The 17550-nt window shown below is 29.3% G+C and overlaps 2 protein-coding genes across 3 annotated transcripts; one reads left to right on the top strand and one right to left on the bottom strand.

Moving 5' to 3' along the window:
- Window positions 1-60: 60 nt before the first annotated feature.
- Window positions 61-16308, bottom strand: LOC100162134 (RING finger protein 10). Its single transcript, XM_001952637.4, has 15 exons — window positions 15625-16308; window positions 7498-7661; window positions 7195-7349; window positions 7018-7108; window positions 6692-6879; window positions 6374-6581; window positions 6171-6314; window positions 6022-6105; window positions 4884-4972; window positions 4029-4123; window positions 3717-3965; window positions 3436-3601; window positions 3263-3359; window positions 2488-2641; window positions 61-390 (listed from the first exon to the last, which is right to left on the bottom strand). The coding sequence occupies exons 1-15, from the start codon at window positions 15719-15721 to the stop codon at window positions 335-337; spliced, it is 2037 nt and encodes a 678-aa protein (XP_001952672.2). The 5' UTR covers window positions 15722-16308; the 3' UTR covers window positions 61-334.
- LOC100160086 (THAP domain-containing protein 1) lies at window positions 10589-13407 on the top strand. Of its 2 annotated transcripts, none has more exons than XM_001952641.5 (6): window positions 10589-11837; window positions 11959-12151; window positions 12222-12296; window positions 12355-12638; window positions 12713-12788; window positions 12876-13407. In XM_001952641.5, exons 1-6 carry the CDS (start codon window positions 11761-11763, stop codon window positions 13167-13169), a joined length of 999 nt encoding a protein of 332 aa, XP_001952676.2. In that variant the 5' UTR covers window positions 10589-11760; the 3' UTR covers window positions 13170-13407. The 2 variants fall into 2 exon arrangements, with proteins under 2 accessions (XP_001952676.2, XP_008181962.1); XM_008183740.3 differs by having other exon boundaries at window positions 11754-11893.
- Window positions 16309-17550: the final 1242 nt, after the last annotated feature.

Below are 17550 nucleotides of genomic sequence, written 5' to 3'. Positions count from 1 at the left end.
AAAAATTCCATTTAAAAAGGTACCTATAGTAGAACCAGGATGTTAATTAATGATTTTCAATTGAATTCATAAATAATGTTTATTTTAAAATAAACTAGGTAGTAAAACTAAATAAAATAAAATATTGATTTGCTGTTAGAAAAGTTTATGTACTTGATTATGATAATGGTATAATAAGCCAATTACTAATATTACAAATAAAATAACATTCATACCTTGGTTATGAAACAACTAAAAAATTACTTCAAATTAATTTTAATTAGTACAGTTTATTATTATGCTCCTTGACATTACAGTAACTTTAAATTAATAAAAATTAATATATCATATTATTTCAAAATATTGGTTCATATTTGCTGCGTTTCTTCTTTTTATTTTTTGATTTGTTATCTATAAAAAAATAATGTTTATAAAAATTAAATAACTGAATATAATTAATTTGTCATGGCATTGCTAGTTACACTCATATACTCCTGCTATATCAAATTTATCTTCTGTAAAATATTGAACTATCTAAGTCTTTTACACTACCATAAGTCAATACTTATTAACAGGGCCGTCCTGACGATATGCGGGGCCTAAAATGTCATTAATATAATAATATTGATAAATTACTAAGTCTATAAATATAGTAGGCACCTAATACAATATGAAAAAAGGAGGACAAGTGGGTATCGCTCTGCTGTACAGTGGGTGTCAAGCATGTCGTTATAATGGATGTGTTATGTTTAAATTACATTGATAAATTATTGTAAACGAAAAAATATTCTGAGTGGAGACGTTGTATCAGCTTAGCACACTTGTATAAATAATCAAATTTAGTAGTTAAAAAAAATTAACAAAGATCGAAAACGTGACAATCCGCTGAAATTTTTAGTTTGATAGAGGTACAAAAACTTGCTGGAAACCTTCTATTAAAATTTCTTATGTTAGCTATGGAAAGAAAATGTCAAAATTTGAACTTTATAAGCATAACATAACAAATAATTGAGCCTATATATTTTTAAACTTCTATTAATGAAAATTATAGGGAACCTACTATTACATTTTCAAGATTTTTTACTAAATGAAAATGATTTTATCGAGGATAATTTTAAAAAAATTCAGAAAAATGGAAAAATTTCTCAAGGGCTCAAGGCTATAACTAGCTCAAAAATAGTCAAAATGTTGAGAGAATGTTTTATGGAAAATTCATATATAAATATTTGTTGGAAATTTCAAGGTTCTACAGTTATTAATTTTTGAGATACATCAAAATTATTTGATTTTTTCAAAAATTGGTTTTGTATAAAAGTCACCTATTTTTTTGTTTTTCTCAACGCTTTCTAAAACTACTTGAAATTTTTAATTATGACTTCCCAAAAATACCAACTAGTTTAACTTTTCTATCAGTAAAAATGCTGATATCAAAAATCGGAGTACTTTTACTACCCAAAATGCACCTTATAAAATAGAAAAAAAATATACATCATTGTAAATTCAATAAATTTTTTCGTTCCGCTCAGAATCTATTATATTATAAATTAACCTTCCTGCGTCTTAAATTGGCAAATGTGTCAGCATTTTTTTTCTATAAATATTATAGCTAAGTTGGTCTTTTTTTTTTGGGGGGGGGGGGGGGGGGCAGAACGCTTTGAAGGTTTTAATCATTTTCAACTTTGAAAATTGAATTTTTATCATATTATTAACTCGTTTAAAATGCAATATATTTATTAGACGACTGACGTCAATTAATATAATTACGTATAGCCGTATAGGTAGTAAAAATTACAGCAATGAAGGTATAAAAATATATAAATGATAATTTTTTATCTCATTACCTTAACTTTTTTATTGAATCTACAAAAGCAGGGCTGTCCAACTGGTGAAGGCCTCGCTCGCCCTGCCCTAAGGACGGCCCTGCTTATTAAAGTATATGTTCACTTTAAATTATTGTTCTAAGTATGCTCTTCCTTGACCTACTAATATACAGCCATATACGATAATTATTGATTTTAGTAAAAGCATTTTTTGTATATTTTTATGTATTGTAAAATTTGTATTTAAAGAAAATTATATTATTATATCACAATATATTTTAGTCATTTTTTAATAAACTTTAACTTGTAATTAAAGTTAAAACTAAAATTGTGCAAAATGCGCAAATATGTACAAATACATAATTCTTATAGTTCCGTGGAAGATAATAATACAAATAAACAATAGTTTACTGTATGTAGAATTCTTTTCAAAATATATTGTAAGTGTGCTCAGTCAATAGGAAAAATTTAGAATTTGATTATTTCAACCTATGACTGTGTCTGTAGGTTGATGTGCAATTACTAACCTAATTGGTAAAAATGTTTAGCCGCACTATACACTCAGCTGATATGATAAAATGATGCTTAAGAGCTAGCTAGACATTTTGGTTGTAAAAGAAGATAAATTTGTAACATTTGATTATAAGACAAAATGACAAATGTGTTAAATAAAATAAATAATAAATACCGTGCATGTTCATGTTGGCTACAGCATCTTCCAGAATATTATTCATCGGCATAGAATTTGGTCTAGAACCAAGTACTGGCCATTGAGATGATGCATTAGGTAAAACCGGATCTGATGAAGAGGAGTTACTTGCGGTACTTTCATTTTGCAATGCCTACAATACAAAATTCAACTGTATTAACTGTGTATTAAGAAACTAAAGTAAAATAATTGTAGGTATATTATGTTATAATTTGTTACAAATGGAAATAAAAGTTAAGTCATACAAACAATGAAAGAACGTAAAAAAAAAAATTAGCTTTAGCAAAATAAATACAAAAACCACTTTTTGATACCTAATTAGAAATTACTATTTTATAGTAAATCAAATTTAATTCTACCATCCATATTCTGTTTAACAAAAGAACTTGCCGATTCTGTGTATCACCATACAAAACCTTGACATAGTAGAATTGGTCTCAATAGTAGCACTACGGCTGAATTTTAAGCAAAAATCCCTATTTTATCAGGCAGCGGTACATTCTCTAGCTGGACAAGTATAGCAACATTCATAAAAAAGTTGGAAAATCCCATAATATCAGAATGATGAAATTCTATTATTTTCTTATACAAAATATATTTTACTTAAGACTGATCATTATGAACATATATTTGAACTTAAAAGAACTTCATAATAATTAAAGTATAAAAACAATTTAGTAAAATAAATAATTTTACTATTATAAAATAAATACATTTTTTATAAAACAGTTATTAATAACAAATAACACTGTACCTTTGCAAATGATAAATTACTTGGTGAACCATTAGTATTGACTAAAGCACGATCTGAAGTTGAAGTTATACCAATCGATTCGCTTAAGGGAATCATACTATTAAAAGATTCACAAATCATTTAAACATTTTACTATAATTATCAATTATTATATATCACGGAAGAATAAAGACCTTTTGTCAGCAAATGGATCATAGCCACATTCTGGGAATAAACTTCTATCATGCCATTCAGGAAGTGGCAATTGTTTTTTAGAATTTCTTTCTTCGATGCGTTTAGCAAGACGTTGCTCGTCACGAGCACGTCTATCTCTTACAGCTTTTTTCTCGTCCAAGTTGCCTAAATCCAAAAGTTTCATTTTATTTTTTAGCATAGCATTTTATCCAGCAATTGTATAAATCAAATTGTATTAAATATTTTCAACTTTTTCAGAATTAACAATGGTAATAATTACTTTTAAATATAAATAAGGTTTCTTGACTGACAATATTAGTTAAATCTAATTCAACCCATTCAAAAACAGTTGTTATGGGTAAATGTAACAGGAATCTATAGCGTTTTCTTGATGCTTCAGTCATCGATAAGGACTGTTTTTCAATTACAATAGCATCTATCTGCTGTGGACTATTTTCAAGACTGCCAAACATACATTCTAACATTTCTACATTAACTGCTGATAAATATATATGTTGGCCATCCAAAGCTGTTAAAATTAACAAATATAAAAAGATATACCAATATACATTTAAAATTGTTAAATATTTACCTTGGTAGAAATAAAAATCCTTTTTGGCAGGTTTTTTTTGTAAAACCTCTTTGATACCAACAGTGTTAAAATGATTAATATTTGTGTTCATTTCTCTAAAAGTTAAAATACTCCATTAATACTTATACACCAAATTGTTTTTCGTATGATGAACAATGATTTCAATTATTTAAAAAAATAAGTAACTGTGGACTTTTAAGAAGTATAACCTCTTTAATTACTATCATGATTTTATATACACTCTGTCTAGGGAGAGAACACACCGCGCACCAACCAAAACTGGTTCCTCCACGCAACACCCTGTTATTGGGGAACCGGTTTCAATAGCATGGTGACGCAGAGGGGATGTGTAGAATCGGTGCATTCTCTCGATGGACAGCATATATATGTTTTATATTCAGTTGTGTATAATCGCAAATATTAATGTTTAGAACACAACAAATTCAATTATTTAAAGCTACAATATCATGGTTCACTGTACGAGGTGGCGTAATGAACAAAAACACCTGATTGGTTTCAACTGGTTTAGATTTTTATTTATAATAAATAATAATAAAAAATTGTATACCTAATGTTTAAATAGTTAATGCATGACTTATAGGCTGTAACATTGTATTGCTAGATATGTGCTATTTTGTTATACATCACTGTTGGAAAATTGATTGACTATTTATCTAATATTCTTAAATTCATATTATATTTGACAGAAATAATGAGGAACTTTGCTCTTATCTGACTTGTCTAATCAGTTTTAACGCTTCCTTTTTACAATGGGTTTTTTTTTAAAACTTTTATTATCTGAACCAGTTTTAATTTAGAAATATTAGTTTTTTAATATATTGTACATTATCTTACTTTATATGTGAATTTGGATTTTCATCTAAAACACTAGCAACATTATGAGAACATCCAGGAATCTCAAGAAAGTTCTGTAATTGTGATTGCTATAAAACACAAATTTGTATTATTTCTATAGATATATACAACAACTAGAATAGCCGTATTTATAATACATTTGTGACCGAGGTTGAAGTCGGAAGCCATTTATAAAGTAGGCAAAATTTAGATTTATTCATATTCATATAACATATACCCGCCACGGAATAAGATGATGACTGGTTGTGCAGGCAAAACAACTTCCTCCACTGCACTACTTGTTAACTAATGTTTCGGGGAACCAATCAAAATCGGGCTACACAAAACCGACACAAAAAGGTCCGTCGCGCAGTCATTATCTTATTCCGCAGCGGATATACATAATATAAACTGTGATAATATTATTTTGTAGACATTGCTTGCTTTATAAATGGCAGCTGACTTCAATGATAAGAAGGAGAGATGGCTTAAGGTATATCTTTAATCGTGATGATGGCTATTTAGTTATTTAGTTGTTGTATATATCTATGATTATTTAATAATATAATGATTGATTATACTATTTGTAAACATCCATTACCTCAAAAAGTTATATTTTTAAAATATTTAATTATTTTAACATAATTATTTTTAGTTTTTTTAATTTTAAAATAACTGAGTACATTTTTAACTTTGCATTCTGAAGTAGAAAATTTTTTTTGAGAATTTTGGTACAATTTTTCAATCTTGTAATTAATGATTACAATGATAAGCATTTAGTTAAAAGCTTTAGTTGAGCAGAGTAACTGGCTACAATTTTGCAGGGCACACCTAGCAACACAATTCCCCTCAATTAAATTTTAAATACTAATAAAAAATTAACTATGCCTAACCTACGCATTTGAAATGTTAACCTTTAAACACTTAAATTCTAATAAATATTATTATGGTAAAAATGTACAGTCATTTAAAAAGTAAAAAACATTTAAAAATATTTATTTTGTATTTTCAGTAATAATCTAAAATAATGATAAAAATATATTTTCAAAATATTTTATACTTTTTGAGATACTGAGTGTTTACTATTAAAGGATCACTTTGTAATCAGTATAATATATATTAATTGTATTCAAATTACTGGTAGTGTCGGTGGTGGTGATCCTAGATTTGCATTTATTGCAGAGTTCATTGACTCATCGCTTATTCCTTTTATTTCAAAATTCTTATCAAAAGAAAAACAAAATTTAAATATATCCTGTAAAGAATAATTTTATTTTACAAACTTACTGGTTCCTGATTCATTAAAATGTTTTCTCGTTTTGATAATAATTCAAGAGCTTCATATATATATTTTTTTTCCACATCTTCAGTTTCCCAGTACTCTAAAAGTAGTAAAAGAGCTTCTCTTTCTTGGTTCAAAATATTTAATACCTAAAATGTTTCATTAATAAATTTGAGTTTACAAATATCTTATAAGTTTGGTCCCTCACTTGACTTTTATAACCAATTAGAAGTCTGGAATAAGCTGTAGAGTAATTAGATTCACCAATTGATAAAGGAATATCATCTGATGGCTTAAAAGTATTTTGACGGAGTTCTGCCATTGGGTATGCTTGCAATGAATTTCTAGCACGTTTCATTAATTGTAAAGTTATTGATTGACCAACGCAGCATTCCTCTTTAATAATTATTTCAACGCTAAAAAAATCAAAAATAATGGAATAATAACATTTTAGAATGTGGTGTATAATATTATTAATGTACTTGATATAATAAACAATAAGTTTTTAAAATTATTAAACTTTTACCTCTGTAATTCTTTTTTTAATATTCTAGAATGGCATATGGGACAGCCGGCGTTATCGAGTTCTTCGTTTATATCTAAATAATGCAAGATGCAAGGCCAACAATATATATGGCCACAACGAGTCATTTTTGGTGTTATTGGTATATCCATACATATAGGACATTTAATAAATTGAGTAGAAAACATTTTCTGAAACAATAAATGTATTATTTAGATTAAAAACTATCTAACCACTATTTACACCACTGATTATCTTACTACTAACATGCTTTTAGCATTTATTTTATTAAAACTATTATCAACTTTAACTAAACAATTTAAGCTTACTATCTGTTCAATGCAATCCCAATCAACAATTTCATCCTGATCATTCATCCACTGAGAATAATCTTTTCCAAACTTGACTACAAATTGACAACTGTTTTAACAAAATTATTTATCAAAGCCATATTATAATATATTTATTCAAAGTGCTAATTGTATTTAAGTAAAAAAATAAAATACTTTGCTATCAAAAAGTGTTTGACATTGAACTTGTGTGGAAATTCTTTTTTCCTAGATCCGTAACCACTACGCATATTCCATTTGTTATTATGTTCCATGTGCCTTAATACAGGCAGTAAATCATCATCATCGACATCATTTAATGATTCAGTTACCTAATAATTTTAATTAAGTAGTAATATAGGTTTAAAATAAAAATGTAATACTTTAATTGAACACAAAACTATATAAAGCAAAAACAAAATATATAACATAACAGAAAAGTATCTAAACTTAAGTAAAATTTATTATTTTTTTACAAACCTCGGAACTCTTCTTTCTACAAAAGAGACTAGCTCGAGGTTGCGGCTGTTTACTGTTATTTGAGTTCTTTTTAAGGCTGATATTTCGGTTAGCTTCAATTCTTTGTGGTTGAATAGTAACAGCTTTTCCATTTCGACGATTTGAGTGCTTTGAATTTGATGAATCTGTATAACAGAATCAAATAATATGTAAAATAAAAAGAATTATATATTTTTTTTTTTTGTCAATAATCAATAATTATAATTTTATAGGTAATAATATAATAATATATAATATAACATCACTTGGAAATTGTAATCATTATATTTTGAATATTGAATAGTTGAATGAGATTATTACTACTAGTAAAATAATAATAAATGAGTGTCCTGCACACCGAGGTGAGTTCTTATGACGGCAATATGCCAATAAAAATAATAAAAATTCTTAACTCATAAGTTAATTTATGTTAATTAAACCTTAGAACGGCCCTACCAAATCAGCTTCAATATACACATAGCTCTATCCAGTATGTATTGGGTGGCCGGGGCTATACACGGCATATTCCGAAGCGTTTTCCGTCAAATTAAAAATGCATTGGTTTATGTCGGAGCAACTATACACGACGGGCGTAATACGCTGTGGCAAAAAACACTAACTATTATATCTGTTCAATTACATGACATAATTATATCACATGTTTCAAAAATGTGAGTAAGTTGATTTTAAGTAAACTTGACAACAAATTCAAATCTGTTTTTAGAATTCTTATCGCTTCATTAGATCAAATTGGTATGTTTGGCAAAGAAACAGTCTAAAATCTTATATTGCGTTTGTGTTAGATGAAAACAGATAATCACAGTATTGAATCCCCTTAAGCTGTTTATTGGTTTGGTTCAAATAATTAAATTTTTTTTTTAATCTTATAAATTAACTGAACCTATTTATTTTCATGTATTATGTTAATTTTATGTAGCATTTTACATCGTATCATTTGGTGGAACTTTAAAATCATGTTTAAAAATACTCATCTGTTTTCTTTGTCGAAGTACCTATACCTATTTGAATTTTCGGTCGATTATGATTGGTAAAAAAAAAATTTATTATTATACAATACCTAACATTATATTATACTCGATTTGTATTTTTCTTTTACGTGATAAAAATTAAAATGGAAAATATAAAAATATATTTTGAACGATTTTACGGGCATATATTTATCAGTTTACCACACACAGGCACTTCATGTTAAAAAACCGTTCTCCCATATACAAAATGTGTGGAGTGGACTACAATATACTGTATAAACTGTAATAACACATCATCACCGAATGCCAAAAATACGAAGACACGAGGAAAAAACGCCTACATCCTACAATTTATAAAAGAAATTTAGCTATATATTATATAACTTAATTTAAGCCATACAATAACATAAGTAAAACATAAGTCTAACCTTTTTGTAAACTAATTTTAAGTTAATGTAGTAAAAACCGATGTCGATGTTTTTTAGATCAATAAAAAAAATTATATTAAATACTTTCTCAAAGTATCTCAGAATATCTTATTAATTTAATGTTTTTTTTTCCAAAATGTGTGCCTTAGGGTTCTTCGCAAGAATGTAAAAAAAAGCCCGCACAAACCTCGTTTTGAAGTTATTGATGACAATTTTCAAAAACTGCATTTTTTAAAAAAAATACTTATCGCTCGGACAAAAAAAATCGAAAATATTCCCTAACTTGCTAATTGTATGTTGGGCAGGCCTCGGAATTAATCAAAGTTGTTAAAAAGAACATAATCGGCTAGCGTTTCTACTCACTCGCTGCGATGCAGTCGGACAAAAAAATCGAAAAAACGCTAAACACGACTACACGAGTTCCTCCGCGCAGCATTAAAGTATAGTGTTACGCGCATGCGTATAAACGTAAAATCGCAAACTTTGGATAACTAATAACTATAACTTCCAAAATAATGGTTTCCGCAAAAAAATGTAAACAGTTTCGTAATCAGCGTTGAAAAACATTTCTTTAAAAAATTTTAAATTCGTAAGGGGCGTGGTAAAGTGAATTTTAGCCTAAAAAAAATTACAAAAATTAGTAGTTATCATTGGTTGACAAATCAATTGAATGACGTCAAATGGTCGTATCATAGTCATGTAATGAAAAAAATCCAAGTATAGGTACTCAAGCAAATTCTTACCAAAAAAAATGTTATCCATATAATATACACCGGCGCCTGGCCGCCCGGGGCAACAGTACCCTGTAGCTCCCCCTAAATACGGCCCTACCAGTACAATTTGACTTCGACGCCACTGAGGCACTAACCAACAATAATACTTATAAGTTATAATTTATATTACTCAATACCCATAAAATAATATATTTATATACAAATAATCAAAATAATATGACGTAAATAATATCACCAGTATCACTGTATGGATAACAAAATAATATACTTCCAGTCATTGCTGTCGGTTTGAATTTCTTTAGGTATTATTATTTATTAGACTTAAATATCAAAGTCGTCGCGCTGTAAATACAAAATCGCTGGTCGCTACTGAAAATGTACGACGAGAATTATCGCACTATAATAATAATCAGGGCTCGAGACTTCTAGCATTTGCATATTTATTTATAGCATGTTAAAATATAGCAGAATAAGCTATCCAATTCATACTAAAAGGAATGCAGCTTTAAAAGTTTTTAGAGCATATTTTTGCATATTATTTGTCAATCTGAAAAAAATGCTTTAAATTCCAATTTTACAAAAGTAAAATGTTAAATCTTATAAAGCCTTATAAGTTATAAGATTATAAAATCTTAAAAATCTAATTTTTTAGAATTAGATTAAAAATAAATATTATTAATTTATTAGAATTAATCAAAATAATTTTTTTTTTAATTTTCTTAGATCATATTACATTTTTTTATTGGGCATACTTACCAATTATGTTCACAGGCTGAATAAATTATACTCGCAAAATAGTCGACGATATTTTTTAGAATTAGATTATAAATCAATATTATTGGAATTAATCAAAATAATTTTTTTTTAATTTTCTTAGAGCATATTACATTTTTTTATTGGGCATATTATAGTGCATATTTTACCATTTTTTAAGGCATAATATTATGGTTTTTTAGTGCTAGAAGTCTCGAGCCCTAAAATAATAGTCCCACGGCGGCTCATATCAATATAATTATAATAATAAAACCTGTATAACACACATTTGTGTGCACCACGGACCGCCGCACCATACTACAGTATACACTTAACACGCCGAGTACGCGACGCGTTAGAAAGCCTTCGTTTAATTTTTGGATTAATCTTACCGCATTGGAATAATTACCTACCGGATTAAGAAGATATTTTCTTCAAATATTAATATTTTCAAACACAATTTTGAAACATATAAACTATTTTGAAAGAGATATAGATCATCGTGACTCCTATTTAGTTAATACAAGAAGTATAATAATTACGAATATAATTTTATTTTAAAAATTTACTCGGGAAGTGCGGTCGCACCATTGCACCTTAGCACGAACCGCCACTGTGTATGAGCATATAAATATGAAATAATATTATGATTCATGGTAATATGGTATCCAAGGCGCAAGCGCATTAAATTTTAGTTCGGTATCGAATATACACACGAATGGGTGATTAAAGAAGAAGAAGCGTAAGTGCAAGCATGAAAGTTTACTTTATCATGAGTGCCAGAGTGCAGTGCGTCGGTCGGAGGCAACGTCGTGGAGGTCAACGTGTAAACAATTATGAACGTTGTGGGGGCGCACAGATGGCGCGTTGATACCGCGGTTACTGCAACGAGTCGTTGCCAACGACAATGAAACCATACTAAATAAGTAGGTATGATTACAAAAAAACCTGTTTTCGTTTGGTTTGCGCATCTCCCCACTATAATTCTATACACAAAACCATTGCTCGTAGTTCTCCGCATTTTCATTGGTCTACGCGATTGACATGAAAGGTTGGTATGCGTATCACAAAGTTGTGATCATACCCATTTATTTAGTCATGTTCATGGTCATAACCTAAATAAATGAAAATATGAAATTAGTTTGGTTTTTCTTCTATGAAATTGTGGCGTTGCCCAATGATGATGGGAATTTATAACTACTGAACAATGTATAAAATATAGTCCGTCGTGAAAAACATGAAAACAAAAGAAATACCAAGTCAAACCGACCTGTTATGTGTCCGCGTTTACTATTCTGTGCTAATTTATAAACTGTTTAAATTAAAAGTAAATCGACCGATATGGTGAATAAGTGCAGTGTAACTGGTTGCAAAAGCCTGTATTCGAAGGAAGACAATGTCAAAGTTAGATTACACAGGTAATCTACTGGAAACCAACTCTGAACTACCTCCGTGGAGGATGGAGGTTTATGGAGTGAATTGAAAATTGATTTGGAATATATCAATTAAGTAGTTTTCATTCTTATCTTTTTCGTTTAGGTTTCCTCTATCAAATCCAGAAACACTACCCATATGGATAGCTGCTACCGGTAGGGAAAAAGATTGGAAACCTTGTAAAAGTAGTAGATTGTGTGGTAATCATTTTGAAAATTCTGAATACATAATTGGCCATGGGAAAAATGTTTTAAAGGCTACCTCGGTCCCAACGATTGAATATCGTGTAGATGTTATGGTATGTTTGAAAACTGATTGATTCAAAATTTAAAAAAATTCAATAAGCATGTATAATTATATTATTTTAGAGATACAACAGAAGGAAGTCACTAAATTGTAATGATATGGAGCGAACGAATAAACCTTTAAAAGTTGATTCAGTGGTAATTTATTATTAAGTTTTAAACTTTTTTTTTTATTTAAAAATATTTTCATAAACAGGATAGTACTGATACAAATGTTGAAATTGTCCAACTCAACTATAATGATATGTACAATTTAAAGTACGAACATCAAAATAAGGGTGAAAATTATGATAACGGAGAATCGTATTGTAAAAATGAAAATAAAAAATGTACAAAAAAAAATGATAATCTTCATGTTATAAAGTTGGACAACAGTTATAATAATGAAGATGATGCTAGTCATGACGATGCCATAAAGAACGAATATGAAGATTTCAACTATGAACTAAAAAATGATATTTGTAACAGAGAAAACCAATGGTATGCTTTTTTATACTATAATATATTAAATTGGTTCTTGGAAATAACACTGAATACAATTTATTGCATTGTAGTTACATGTTTACAAGCAGTTTCAAGGAAGGCGCCGAACCTATAGTTTTAACACCTCCAGAAGAACCATTAAATATGGTAAGATTATTATAATTATATCCCATATACCTAAATAAATTATATTTTAAAATGTATGTATAAAAAATTTGATTAATATAATTTCAGAATATTGACCAAACAACAGCAGATTTAAATTTTAAGAAAATTATGGATTTAAAATTAAAAAAACAACTGCGCACTAAAAATATTTATTCATTATACTTCAAGGCTTTGAAAAAAAAAAGGTTTCGAAAACAAGAAAAGTATAAAAATTCTTTCAACAATGATGATGCAGATTCATTTGCCGCATTTATAGGAGCTCAAATGAAAGATTTACGTCCATATAGAAAGGTTTATTTAAGTGCAAAACACAAAATTCAAAAAATTCTTATGAAAGCACAGCTTAAAATAACAAATTGAAACTAAGTTAATATTAAGAATAAAAAGTGGCATTATGATAAGTAGTTATTGTTAAATTTTGTAATACATATATACTATTAAAATTATGTTGTATTGTAAAATTTTAATGTACCTACAATATTTTTTTTTATGTAATATGTATGCTAACAAATGTATATTTTATAACTATACAGTATAAGTGTTTAATTTAATTTATACATTGATACATTATTATTAAATAAAACATTTTTATTTATAATGTTTGGCTTTAAATGATGTACAACATGGCTTAAATATACAAGGTTATTGCAATAGTACCCCCACTATATAATTTTATCACATTAAGGAATTAAAATGGCAGCGTAAGGGGACGACGTATACTGGCTATACAATAATATTATATGCTATGATATAGACCATACCCTTACACTGCCATTTTATTTTTGTTTGATAACAATATGGGCTATGTGCAATAACCTTGTATATTTTAGCCATGATGTACAAGAAACTCCAACTAAATATATATAATCAAAAAACTTATTTTTAAGATTATGTCATACTATTACTTGTATTATATTGTATTGTTTTCATCTAACAAATGCACGACATAGTAAATTTACATTCAGCAGAAACATTTATGGGTATTTTAGGTATTTCAGAAACGCCAATAATCTTAGCAGTTGAGGCGTACCTGCATACTATATATAAATAAAAATCATACAAAAAAGATAATGTTCTTACCTTCAGTTATGAAATAAGGTCATAAACAGTGGCGGCGCGAACTTTTTTGAGAGTGAGACAAGAAAATGTTAGTTGCAGCACACACGACCCGCCTATTTAATTTGCACATACCCCCTATTATAATTGTATATCAAATTTACCTTTCTAAAAATTCAACTTACGGGCACTACAATAAAAATAACTTATTAATTATATAAATACTGCTTTATTAATAAATTATTGAATGTACAATAAGCTGGCGGGCGCCCTTTCAATTAAAAACTATTTATATATTTGTTTATTTGATACATTGTGTCACTCAATATTTTTCAGAACTGACTATCCACTATAAGTACCTACCCAGTACCCACCCACCACCCCTTTTAGCTGTGAGACAATTGTCTCACAAAAACCTTTGCACCGCTACTGGTCATAAGGATAATTTGTAACAATAAATTATTAAAGGTAACACAAAATTGGTTCTGTTAAACACAAATGTATACAGTATACTAATATAGAAGATATGACACCGCGATGCCCAGAAAAATGGGAAAAATCATCTCCAATTACGGACAAATGCAGTGTTTTATAATTTTAGATTTCATATCTTTCATTGTTTGGTTGATTACATTTAGTGTACTACAAAACAAAATAATATGGAAAATAAAACAAATATCTTATGAATGCAAGAGATTATTTATTTATTTTACAGTAAATTGTCACTTATGCAATTTATACCTAGGACTCTTCAAAAGAAAATGGATCTATGACTCATTGCAAAATTTCATAGATAAAAGTGTCATAAAAGAGCAACTTTTCTTCATGGAACAATTTGAAAATTAACAAAATAATTGATTATTGTACAAAAAAAAATAGCATACTACAAAACAATAATCATAATTAGTCAGAACTTAGAAAACATTAAGCACGCATATTGCATAATAATATGCAGTTTTAAAACAAATATGAATTAATATGCAAAAAAAACCTAACTTTAATAAGTTCATGGCATAGATTTCTAGCTTGGTCTGCTATAAGTCAAGAGTATATAGAAAAATATGCAACTCCTTCAACTTCCAAGGACTATTTATTATTAAAAAATGTCAATTATAGTAAAAAAATTTTAAATACCATTCAACGAGGTACCTATACTGATTATTGACAAATATCATTGATCATGAGTGACCATCTTTTTTTTTGGTACTCTTATACTCTTTATTGTCTAATAGGTATAGAGGTATACGTATAATATAAAATAATAATTAAAACTATATTATATTATAATATGTGCATCAGTTAATATAATATATAATAATATGGCACCAGGCACACACACAATTAGGTGTGTTCCCTACAATGACACAATGTTATTGAATATTTCAGTATTACACAATTTGTGTAAACTTATCATTGTTCTTATCAGAAAATTATTTTTAAAAGTTGTAGGTATGACTAGGATATATAACAAATCATATAATGAATAAATAATGTACTCGACAATGCAATGCCAACTTTTTCCTATCGCAATTGACGTGTTTGATGACATTAAACGACTTTTCCTGAACTAATACTGACCGAATAATGGGGGACCCTAGTTTTGAGGGACCAAAGAATGACACAATATTATTATTGCTTCATTATCATATTATATTGGTGCTCTTGGAGCACTGCACATCAGACATCAGTTGAAGTCATATCACCACTAGCCCAACGTGCCTTGACCTCTACAATGACGATACAATGGTGCCTAACTTACCTGTCGATTTCTTGGCGTCCGTTTTACTGTTGGCCTGCAGCAGCGACTTCGGCGCGGGCACGTTCAGTTTTCTCTCCATCTGACGGCTGTCGGACATCGGTGGTGGTCGAACGGGGGTTGAAAGTGTGCTCTCCAGGAGGAGAATAGGATTGACGTGAACCTGAAGGCGACATTGTATTCATTGAAATGCCATTGTCACACGAACGAATGTAGAAAACAATCAAAGTCGTCGTTGCCCACGAAATTGGGTCGGGGATCGGGTACGACGGACGAGGCGCACGGGCAGGGCGGGCGGCGATCGGAGAGCTGGACCCTCTCTGTTTACGTGCTGAACCGGCGACGATAAACAATATCGGAAAAGCGAGTGATCGGCGTACGAGCCCGCGTTTGGCAAATTCGGACGCGCAAAGTAGTGTTTTACGTGGATGTCACGTTCAAGGTAAAGCGAGAACGCTGCTCTGCCGTACCGTGCGAACGCTGTGTGAAAACGTAGTACGAGATCACTAAAACTGTCGTCGCTACTCACTTAATGTCCGGCCGAGATATAGCTTACACTTAATAGTTGGCGAGTGCTCGTCTAGAAAAGTCGCAACGTACGAGTCGTCAGTCGACGGTATGGCCTATGGCCGTGACGATAAAGTTAGACCTAAAACGTGATTGCGTATCGCCATTCGCCAATATTGCATAATATTATTATCATAATATTATTATCAAAGGGTTGAATATAAACCACGGTTTAAGATATACAACCGTGATATAAACTAACAAATGGCATGAAAAATTGTTGTAGAATCCATGACGTCATAGCCCATGAAACTATGATAACGAAAATATCAATTATCAAATACCAATGCTTTGTTTACAACGGTTGAATAAAATTTGAATTTAGAATTAATTAGAATTTATTTCACTATGTTTTCCTGTGAATTTTGCGAGACAAAGTTTCTTTCCATTTCAGGTTTGTACAAACATTTCAGAAATAAACATAGTGACATAAAAAAAACTAAAGTTATTTAACGTAACTTGTACACAATATGTAATGATTGTAGTGAAAATTTAGACTTGAAAAAGACGTTGATTCAACATGTAAAAAGCCATTTGATGAAAAATATACAGCGTTAATTATCGTATTATTCAAGTTCAAAATCATTTTAATCAATGTCTGGATTAATCGCTCATTTACAGAATATACATAATAATGTAAATATTGAATCGAAATTGCTACATTTAGTTAATATAGAAGGACATGCCTACACCAGTTTCATATGGGGCTGTGTCAGTGGCGCAATTATCGGGAGTGTTGGGTGTGCAATTCACAGGGGCCCCGACATCTCATATACGATATTCTTACTATAATGTGTAATATACAAAATAATATAGGTAATAATAATTAAATATTAATACAATTAATATAATATTATCTATATAATACATATATTATAAAATAGAAGCCCCTTTTTTGTATGCACGAGCATATCTCGAAAAGAACTCTACTTATTTTAATACGGTTTTCACTAGTAAATCGGTCGAGTCACGGGGAAGGTTTTAATGTATAATAATTTTCTTTGGTAAAATGAATTGGGTGCCTGGTGGCCGAAAATAATAACAATCTACGTCTATATATATAAACAAATAAATGTTTGTCTGTATGTCATTGATCTCCTTCTAAATCACTGGAAATTGTTTGTGTGTTTCCCCCCTCACAGTTTTTTATACATAACTCGTAAAATAAAGTCGTGCAAATTCTAAAAATAGTCGTGCAAATGCTTGCTAATGGCGTGCTAATTCGTGACCTAGTTTCTTATGTAAAAAGTTCAATGAGGGGGGCCAGGGTAATGTACGTCAATTTATATGATGATGAGTATTGCAAATGAGGATCCAACTATTATTTATATATTTTGGTCCTCATACACTTTGTTTTATATA

The sequence above is a fragment of the Acyrthosiphon pisum genome, chromosome A3, assembly GCF_005508785.2.
Source record: "Acyrthosiphon pisum isolate AL4f chromosome A3, pea_aphid_22Mar2018_4r6ur, whole genome shotgun sequence".
NCBI classification, from domain to species: domain Eukaryota; kingdom Metazoa; phylum Arthropoda; class Insecta; order Hemiptera; family Aphididae; genus Acyrthosiphon; species Acyrthosiphon pisum.
This window is presented reverse-complemented; position numbering and strand designations above follow the sequence as displayed.